The 10,818-nt window shown below is 44.0% G+C and overlaps 1 protein-coding gene across 1 annotated transcript; it reads right to left on the bottom strand.

Annotated features, from left to right (window-relative positions):
* Positions 1-627: 627 nt before the first annotated feature.
* Positions 628-10,495, bottom strand: LOC125947330 (uncharacterized). The gene is made up of 10 exons (XM_049671803.1): positions 10,277-10,495; positions 10,045-10,107; positions 9,074-9,185; positions 7,754-7,842; positions 7,468-7,578; positions 5,908-6,078; positions 5,017-5,097; positions 4,068-4,100; positions 2,553-2,606; positions 628-1,296 (listed from the first exon to the last, which is right to left on the bottom strand). The coding sequence occupies exons 2-10, from the start codon at positions 10,093-10,095 to the stop codon at positions 1,210-1,212; spliced, it is 789 nt and encodes a 262-aa protein (XP_049527760.1). The 5' UTR covers positions 10,096-10,107; positions 10,277-10,495; the 3' UTR covers positions 628-1,209.
* Positions 10,496-10,818: the final 323 nt, after the last annotated feature.

Below are 10,818 nucleotides of genomic sequence, written 5' to 3'. Positions count from 1 at the left end.
CATACCAAAAATACGAACAGGCCTACTTGCTGGAAGAATAGCCAACGACTAGAATGCGTTCCGATCTAAATGTAAAAAAAAAAAAAAAAGCTGTTGGCGTGACAAGAAAAAAAAAAAAAAGGCCATGGAGACATCAGCTCTCTTAAACAATTCCACGTTAATCATACTACAACAAGCACTTAAAGTAGACACAGGGAAGCATGTAGTTTATTTTGCTTTCTTTCCTCCGTGCAGAGATAAGGAGCACTTACACGGAGTCAACTAAGTATTTACTTGAAACACAAATCTAAGTTCCCGGAACACATCTAACGAAATACCACGAAATGTACGGTTGTGCAAATATAAAATTAAATAGCGTTGACCGTATTTATTTCATTGTACTCTGAGAGTTAGAAGAGTGTTTCTATTCTAGGAGAAATGCAGTTGACACTGTTAATTGCTCTAAATAACACTTTCATGTGGAGCTAGATTAAACTTGCCTTCACAAACGCTTATGGCACATTCGACTTCTTGTTTCAGGGTGCTACCAGAGTGCTCGTTCTGGTCGTGTAAAACGACAATTATGGTGTATTACTCAAACAAAATGCTTTAGTGGCATAACTCCGGCTTTGTGGACACTATGGGCAATGCCTATCGCCAATCATGTGCGTTGACTAGAACGACGTGTCTAATGTACAAAGCCCAGAAGCACACGCTGCAGTGTCTCAAGGTTTATTGTTTTTAACGCATGAGTTTGTATACGTAAGCGTACACTGCTCGTCAACAGCGACGGTTCCTCACCGGCACTTTAAGGTATAAACATACGCGTTACAACAGCGTTCGTGGTGACGTAGATATCACGCAGGTATTCACGTTCCCATGTTGTGAGAAGGTGGGCTGTCGCGTAAACATCTGCTCGCAGTAAAATGATCGTGTGTGGTGATGTTGACGCAGTAGGTACTTCTCATGCCTCGACCTGCAGAAAGAGCTCTGACGCAGCTGGCGTCATGGGTGTTTAAAGGTTCAGACAAAGCGAGAGCTAGAATAGAATTCCGTAGTTGGCATCCAGGCGCTCGAATCACGTGGAAGCAACGAATTTACGCAAATATCGAGCACAACACTGCCACAGTGAAGGGAGACAGGCCGTCAGGTAGATTAGTATAGCAATGTATTAGCAGTGAAGACACAGGGTCATTCATGTAAGTAAAAACAGTTCAAGCACAAGCATATTCAACCAGTGTGCTTATTCGGAGTATCTGGCACGGATTGATGCTTCATCCTCCGGCTTATGAAGACAATTATTCCCAACTTCTGACACTGGAAAAGGAAGAAAAACGGTTGAATTAACTTAGGTAAAATGCATTGCTAGTGCTTTAGGTAGCCACATCAATGTATCTAAAAATTAAGTGCGGCTCGTTTAACGTTAGTTCAAACTTGAGGCTTTGTTTCTAAAATCAGTGCAATCATAAAGCGACGTCGCTCAGAGCTGCTGACGCCACGGCTGTCACGCGGTCGATGTACCATTGGCTATGCAAGTAGCTTCGCATTCTCGAAGGACTATTTGTACTCAAGCCTGGCATTCGTTATGACACCGTTCCTGAAGATACCCGTAAAAAAGAGCAATAATTCATTCATTTTCCATTATAAACAAATTATTTCGTCACCTTTACGACTGACCTGAGATCTGCAGGGCCTGTAAGGCTCTGCCATGAACAACAAGAAAATGGCTCTCTGCCATCTGAGCCCTGTGCATGGGAAGGAAGTACTTGCTTGCTCCTAACGCTCAATTTGTGCGCCTAATAAACAACGCTTCATAACGTACTATGCAATGAAATAAACTTGCTAACTTTAAGAATACTGGGATGCGAACATCATTTTAGATTAATTGTGATAACGGTTGTTCATTATTCGAAAAGTATTCGATATTCGATTCGAATCTATTCTATTCTGGCACTATTCGATTCACATTCGATTCGGTCTCAGAAATCACTATTCGCACACCCTTAAAAGGCATCATAAAGAGAAAATTTAAAATTTGAACTGTATCAGTAAATTACTCTTCCGCAAAAAAAAAATGCACTGTTACAGTGAGAAGGGGTTTGGTATAAGCAAGAAAACATGCAAGAACGACCGACAGGTGCCACCTTCGAGGTGGCATCGGATCTTAGTTAATTAATCGGAATATAATAAATTCTCCATGGAGCGCCACATGACAGCAAACCATTTGTCTTTGGTTTCATTCAGCTGCAGTTAACCACTTCTATTAAAACCTTGGTTCAAGTTACGTGAAGCACCCTATATATAAGAGAGAGGGGGGGGGGGGGGACGGCAGAATCGCGCAATGGAAAATTGGAGATAAATGATTTGCAAATGTGTGGTATACTTGATGTCAACTTAGTTCCCACCTAATCGTAAGGGCAGCACATTTAAATATTTGGCGAATTGTTGCCCTAACGAAACCGCACAGAAAGCTTCCAAACGAGACCTAAAGACATAAGGCTTGGAGGAGTCAGTCAGGAGAAATGCTCGTCTTTCTGCTTTCAAAAGCCGATAATGCGGACAAGCTTTCTCACCTTAACAACGGCCCGCATTATGACGTAACCGAAGTGAAGAAACTGCCGCACCGTCTGCGACAAAAGAAGGTGAGGGAATACGTGAGCAGATTGACTCGTAATATTTCAAAGGGCACTAGAGATAAAACTAAATCAGTGGGTATTGGTAAAGTATTCCTTAAAAATCTTTATTTTCCTTAAATGCGCGGTAATGAGTTGATTGTTAGAAGAGAAAGTGAACAACATAGTTCCATTAGAAGAACTTTCTGTGGGCCTAGTTGGTGCATACTTGATGAATTTTTTTAGAGCGCAAACAAGAGACAAGGCACAAAAGGGAGGTCATAGCGCCTGTCCTGTGTTTGACCTCCCTTTTGTGCCTTGTCTCTTGTTTGCGCTCTAAAAAGTTTATCAAACATAGTTCCATATTTTGAATTTCGCGACGAAACCTCAGTGCCGGCACGTCAGTGTGAAGTCACGGATTTCAATGTATGCATTTTCGTATTTGGGCCGTCGTGGCTCAGTAAGCGTTCTTGAAACTTGTAAACTTCAGTATTTACTCTATTAGATACGCCGCGGTGGCCCAGTTAGCTAAGGCGTTGCGATGCTGAGCACGAGGTCGCGGGATCGATCGGGACGCGGCGGCCGCATTTCGATGGAGGCGAAATGCAAAAACGCCCGTGGGCTTGCGTTGTACCCATGGTGGTCAAAGGTGGTCAAAGTTAATCAGGAGTCCTCCACTACGGCTGCCTCATAATCGTAAAACCCCAGAAAGAAGAAGAACACTCTATTAGAGTACAATGCAGTCCACGTTTACCAATATATATATATATATATATATATATATATATATATATATATATATATATATATATATATATAGGAGAAGAAAGGGAACGAGCGGCCCGATTTTTATTATTCCTATCATAAGAAACCAACACACAATGACACCAAGGACAACATAGGGGAAATTACTTGTACTTACTTATACATAACCGCGTACTGCATACGTACAACGCACGCACGCACTCACGCACGCACGCACGCACGCACGCACGCACGCACGCACGCACGCACGCACGCACGCACGCACGCACGCACGCACGCACACACACACACACACACGCACACACACACACACTACAATTTTTTCATTGCCACTTTTTATATAAGTATAATATTTGAGCGCTTCATTATATATTAAGACTTATTAGGTGATTAGGTGGAATGCATAAAATAATCTGAGTATCTCCAAGCGACAGCAAACAACATTTAACAGTATAATATACTTAAATCTTGGTGAATGATGGTTAGGACATCCTGTATATATAGACTTTGTATACTAGTATTTACTATTTACTTTCTACTGGATACAATAAGTGAATGTGAAACGGGCAGACGCTATACTTCGATGTGTCGAACAGAAACGTTCCGTAATTGCCACGATTGCCGTTTTCCTTGGTTTCACAGTAACTGTGCGTTACCACCCAGCGGTACACGGCGTTTACGCGTAATAGTCGGAGCAATTAAGATTCTTACCGGTGGCTTCAGGAAAACGCTGGCCAAGATTTCCTGCAAGAAGAAAGGTATACCTCGGTTAGCACTGCCATTCGACATGAAATGCTATAGGGAGAAGAAACAGGACCAACATAATATTTTAGTTCGTTACGTGAGTGTGCTAAATACCCACGAAGGTATTAGATCGGTTGTGCAACCCAGTTGCTCCTAACTAATGCAAAAAATAAAAATAATAAAAAACATTTTGTAAATCAAATGCGCATGCTGAAATCTTGGGAAGCGAAGCTGCAGTGAAGTGGTTAATTAAGTGCAATATAACTAAATGAGATGCGTAATGTACAAGTGTGTTTATTTTTCTCGGTCCTATGCAACGGCGTAATCTCGTGCAATATTTATGATTACGCACCTAGAGAGACAAAGAGAGTGACTATAGAGGCGCTATTTTCTGCAACCCTTTAGGGAGCACGGCGCAGCGCCTTGGAGAAGGAGAGCGGGCATAAATAGTGAGTGTGCCTCTTAATGCCACTAAATGATCTAAATACCAATACAACCTTTTTTTGTCTACTTAGACTACACAAGATTATACTGATGCAACGCAGATGCTGGAATCTATGCGAAGCCAATCTTTAATGAATCGAATGTACTCAAAGCGATGCGTACAATTGTTTCTTAACCTCATGCAACGTTTGTATTTTTGCACTTTTGCGCTGTTGCCTTATGAGCTTGTAAAAGAAAATATCTTCATTAAAACAAATTATTTGAACTAGCGCGAAAAACATGGCTTGAGTTGGCTGCTGAGGTAGGGGATGACGGTATGTTGATCACGAACTCATGGAAAAGTAACATCTGCGGCTCCAAATGAAGTCTCATGTGTAGGAATATCTCCTTTTAAGCACTTCCTTGTCATTCAAGTGACTTTCTGTAACAATTTATGTGCGTTTGCTTCTTGTTTTTCGAACTGGAGTCTTACCTCCTTCGTTTTGCCCTCGTCGTCTGCTTCAGATAGTGGCCATGCTGATTCGTTGTAAGCGGTGTCTTTTCGGAGTAGCCTCTGTGTTGCGGAAAACAGAACGCTTGTTCGAGCTAACTATGCTTGCTGGTATTTTTCACTTAATTGCTTCCTTTTATATATGTGGTTAACCGTAGCTGGGTTAAACCAACAACACATGGTTTGCGACGACGGCGCTTCCTTTCCGTGTGCCACCGTCAAAGGTGCTGACGCACTGTGAAGCCGCGGCCGCTCATTTCGCCACCGTCCGCGTGCACGTTTCTTTAGCTCGAGGTAAGATTCAGAGCGCTGCAATACGATAGAGCATGAGCGCAGCCACGCGGTTTTATTTCATATTTCGCTGGCTTTCTAATTGAACGCCAAGCAGCTTTCTAAAAATCACCAAGCGGCATTAACGTTGCCACAAAAAATTGTATCAGTCGTTCCTGAATCCCCTCTACAACGTAAGTAAACGCGCTTGGCACTAAACTGAATATTAAAAATGTTGCATAATGGATCTTAGTTAATTCAGAGGAATATAATAAATACTTTATGGAGCGCCACATGACGGCAAACCATTTGTGTTTGGTTTCATTCAGTTGCGGTTAACCACCTTGGTTCAAGTTACGTGAAACACCCTGTATATATATATATATATATATATATATATATATATATATATATATATATATATATATATATATATATATATATGAGAGAGAGAGGGGGGATGGCTGAATCGCACAGTTTTGAGACTATAAGTCACAGGAGATCAGCCGTAAATTCGTTTCAAAGCCCCCCCTCATTTCCTTTTTAAACGCGGGGCATAGTACGAAGTGAGTTTTCTTTTTTCTTTCCTATACTGGAACCAACCCGCTCATCCTGCTTGTTTGTCGAGGTGAAGACCTGGCGGCTGCTGTAGTTTCCGTGGTCAGGGCTTGTCTGGTTATCGGTGGTGTTGGCATTAGCGAGAGTTGGGGCGCGTGATGTCAGGCTTACGTCCTCGGATACGTGCACGGGTCTCGGGACGTACTCCGTTCTTTTCTGAAAACCAAATTAGGGGACATTTTTAAAGCATTAGTGGCACACTTTATTTGTGTCATTCTGCGTGACCGACAAAAGAGCAAACAAACCAACAAACGAAAAAAAAAAATCACAGCATATCCACGGGGTGAATGATGATGAGTGCGCGAAGCTCCGGAGGGAATCATCGGATCTCCCGCTTAAGGGGACGCTAGCACAAACGCGTTAGAAACGTGCAGTACTCTCTAGTACGGGGGAGCGGCCACAGCGTCTTACGCAGCCATTTACACATGCCGGAACGTGCACCGCGTTTGCCGACGCCATCACATGACTGCCGAGAGAGTATACCCCCCCCCCCCCCCCCATATTCATAAACGCTCCTCGACTTGAACTTGACTTGCCACCGCTTTGGGCAGCGCGTTCGAAACGCGTTGAAGGTAAGGCGGAGAGGCCACAGCGTCTTACACCAGCTTCTTACACGGGCCGTAACGCGCTAGCACAAACGCGTTAGAAACGCGCTAGAAACGCGGCCTTTCGTTAATGTTGGGTATTTATTGCCATCGTGGTGCGTGTGTCCATGTCCACTTCGTGGCGTAGTGGGCTAACGCCGCGCGCTCGGAAGCGAGGGGTCCCTGGTTCGATTCCGCGCTACGGACACAACTTCGGAATTTTGTTTCTCATTTTTCTCAGACTGGTTACACACTACTACCACTACGACGGGGACGAACGGGTGCCGCTATAAGGAGCTTCGCCCCTAAAATAAAAGCCTTTTCTCATACGACTTCGGCTGAAAGGACTTGTGATAGGAAGTTCAGGTCCCCCTTGCAGCTGGTGCCGTTGATCTGTTTCTTGATAACTTAGTGTAATAGAGTTATTATTATTATTATTATTATTATTATTATTATTATTATTATTATTATTATTATAGGCTTCATTATCATCTACGTGCTCTCGCTTATCAATCACCGCTTCAGGCGCTTGTTGTCGAACAGGCGCTGACGAGGAGCAGATAACCATGTAGAAGCAGATACTACGCGCCCTGATGATGGTTCTGTATGCTACGGCGCGAAATTGTCGCGCACGTAGCACGCGCTCAGCGAATGACGGCTGTGGAATCTGAGATTACCGTGCGAACTTTCGCTTCTTTCTCCACTTTCTTCAGCTCCCCCCCCCCCCCCCTTTTTTTTTTCTTTTTGCGCGATTAGGCATAGACAATCAAGGTGCTTCGGTCAAGGATGACACGAACTAGTGCGAGCAGTGAGTATAACTTGCCATGGAGAGTGAAACACAAGATGTACGCACATCTCGGAGGCATGTATGACAAACAAGAGGCTTCGCGAATGACTGCAAACGCTAGACATAACGTGCTATCGCAAGCAACATCGACGTGGGCGTACGAGGAGAACTTACGCGGACGACTCGGGGTCTCGTGTAATTGGCCGAGGCCATGCCGACAATGAAATCAGCTCCGAGGTCGCAGTAGTGCCATACGCATCCAGAATCTAGTAGTTCGGGGATGCCCTGCGCGTGCACACATCACACGCACTGAGATATGGCCTAACTGCTTTACTTTTGGTATGGTGTGTCGCAGTGAAAAGCCTGGTGACAAATAGACGAATGAGTAACAACAAACACCGCATGCAGTAAAAATGTGAGTGTGCGGTATAGTCATGTGGACTTCACTGTCCGTACTCACTTGCATTGAGCCAAAAAATATGAATGCGTCAAATATGATGCTTATTACGGCCAGGCCCAGCATGGTGTAGTTCGACGCTTCAGAGCCCACTGCAGAGAAAGAAATAACTTAGGAAAAAAATCAAGAAAAAAAGAACACAACCTAGTCGCGTCGCCATCTCTGTCAACAAGACCGATGCCAAAATGTACACGGACGACTATTTACCTATAAACTTGAAAGCTAGCTAACCGGCTATTCTCGAGAACGCTTCGACACATGGTACTAGTTATATTAGTTAAAGGAATACTGACATGATATTTTCGACTCTTTTATTTTCTTCGTTAATTGAAGGTCATAGACCTCAAACCTATAGAAAAAATACTGGTAAGCCTCCAAGTACCCAAACAGTTTGCCATGCTATCTTTCCAACGGCCATTTTCGGTTTCGTTTCTCCGGAGGTTTAAGTATCGTGACGTCATGGCACAAAATAAGGTAACGTGGGGGCAGAACATCGTAACGTTTCGGCAGTCGCTACGGCTCGGCAGTCTGCAGCACTGCTACTCGTTGTGAGGCCCGACGTAGCAGCTTAGCAGACGGCTGAGCGAGCCGGACTGAGTGCTGTTCTGCTCTCACGTGACCAACTTTTGTGCCATGACGTCACGACATATACAGTCCCGCCGAAACGAAACCAAAACTGGCCGCAGAAAAGCTATTGTAGTAAATTATTTTGGGCACTCTGAGGCTTGCTTGTATTTTTCACGAGGCCTTAGAGATATAGGGCCTTCATTCCGTGCAAGAAATGAAGAGTCGAAACTATCATGTCAGTAGCCTTATACTTCTTGGGCGAAATTCGAGTTACGGTGATGGCAGGAGTCCAGTGGGGTCGGATTCTGAAACCGCCATAATGGGCATGTTTACCGGTTGCTATGCGCTCTCTTGCTTGCCGACGTAACCCGCAGGTCTCTTGCTATAGGCAACATCTGTAGTATATTTCATACAAATAATTGTGTATGTATGATTCCAGTTTCTGTTCACCTGCACCACAAAAGGACCTGGCCACGAGTATATGATAACAGTATATTTCTATTCTCACCAGGTATACTCAAAGGAGCCAGCACGAGTGAAGATGCACTGAAAGCTAGGCTAGTGGGTAAAGGATAACAAATGGAGGTAAATGTTACTCCTTTATTTGTCTTTTGGTGCGTCGGTCGTAATTATGAGGGCAGCAAAGACGGGTGGTCTACTGTAATTATGAACATCTCATGTAAAGTCAAACCTGCCAGCATAACTACCTCAGCAACTTACCTAATCAGCAACTTACTTACATAATAGACAGCTTACCAAGGCTGCTCAAGTCGTGTACGTCCGGAACATAGGCAAACCAGGACTGCTTCCTGAGCTGCTCTTTTATCTCGGGCCTCAACACGTAGGCCACGTTGAAGGCATTGATGAACTGCGACAAAGGATACGGAGCTATATATCAGCTGCTAGCTGCAACATTCGCCCTCTACATGCATATATGCCCTGTAAATAGGGGCGAAACCGAAAGAGGGAGGGAAGAGGGAGGCACTCAGAGCATGGTTGGGAGACTACAATTTAGTAATCAGCCATAAATAACTCGACGAATAATCAGCAAGACGAATTAAAGATGTCATCCTTAGGGGTTAGATATGCAGAATTAAACGGCTTAGAGCCCCGGCACAGGTTCCTCTTCGGGGAATATGAACATGCGCAGAGCACCTGTGTCTGCATACAGAGACCCCAGTTTTTCTCTTAAAATCCTAAACAAAAAAGACGCACACACACAACCACAAACAAGAAAAGAAGATTTTATGCTTCTCGCTGTTCTACTATTGCTCAAGTTTCGCGACCAGCTCACATTTCATTGTCCAAATCGTTGATTTATCACTTGGCACTGCTCGATGCCAGGTTCATTTAGAAAAAGACATGTTAAATTACTTTCGTCTTAGCATCTCGCCGTGAGTGATATACAAAACATAGTAGCTATGAGGTCCCCTTGTCACGTTTACTCTACGAAAAAGCGAGACGTCCGAGATTGGTTTCCGCTACTCGCTTGGGAGTACGATGTGGACATCATGATAGGCACAGACAAAAGCAAATTCGCATTTTTTTCTTGACGAACTAGGCAAGTGACCGTGGAAAGTGTAATACAGAACGATCTGACCATAATGTGGTGATCTTGATGCGAAATTTGAGCTAGAACGGAGTAGCGGTAAGAGCGATATCTTTTTTTTAACGATTTTAAAGGAAAAGCGTCGCTCTCTGTATACTGGAACTCTAAAACTGCTTACCATGCAAACGATAGCGACGGCGGCTGCTTCCCTCGAAGAGGTATCGCACATGTCTGGATGCTCCTGCGAATAATTCAGATATATACGCATTTGCACGTTTATGCGCAATATAGTGCTTATGCGGTGCATGTATTTGGAACATATTTGGCTGTGAGGAATATATACGATTGCCAACTCGCTGTCAGAGTTGTGAAACACTTTACTAATTGCTCTTAATTCTGGCCTTACGTACACACGCTGCAGATAACAAGTCCTTCGGGTGCGTGCCAGTACTGCGTGGGTTACACTTCGCAGCACTGTTTCCGGAGACGGCGCTTGTTGTTGTAGTTGACCTGAGTGGTTGACGGCGCTCAGCCAGCAGTTGCTTCTTCCTGATCTTGCCCCTAAGCAATGGCACCTTCCCACTACGATGGACTGGCAAAGTGAGCAGCTTGCAGAGAAAGAAAGAGAAACATAAATAATAAAAACAACAGAATAACGTGACAAGACAAATTGGAAGATAAATTGCTACACAGCTCTACCGCTGCGGCTGTTATCTCTTATCTCCTATGCGGATCTCTCCAATATCTTTCTTATTATTACATGTTCTCGCCTCCTACACCCCCCCCCCCCCCTTCCCTCCCGTCCTCCATTTGTGTAATTTGTTTTTCCAACAGTCATGCACTTGTGACCTTTTTATTGAGATGGCACATCGCATAGAAATTCATTTTTCGAAGTATGTGGCGTGCATCGTGATAAGAGGAAGATGAGGACCGAACGCAGGATACTGTTTCT

Source organism: Dermacentor silvarum, chromosome 8 (genome assembly GCF_013339745.2).
Source record: "Dermacentor silvarum isolate Dsil-2018 chromosome 8, BIME_Dsil_1.4, whole genome shotgun sequence".
Taxonomy (NCBI): Eukaryota; Metazoa; Arthropoda; class Arachnida; order Ixodida; family Ixodidae; genus Dermacentor; species Dermacentor silvarum.
The sequence above is the reverse complement of the archived record's forward strand: the minus strand, read 5'-3'. Positions and strand labels throughout refer to the sequence as shown.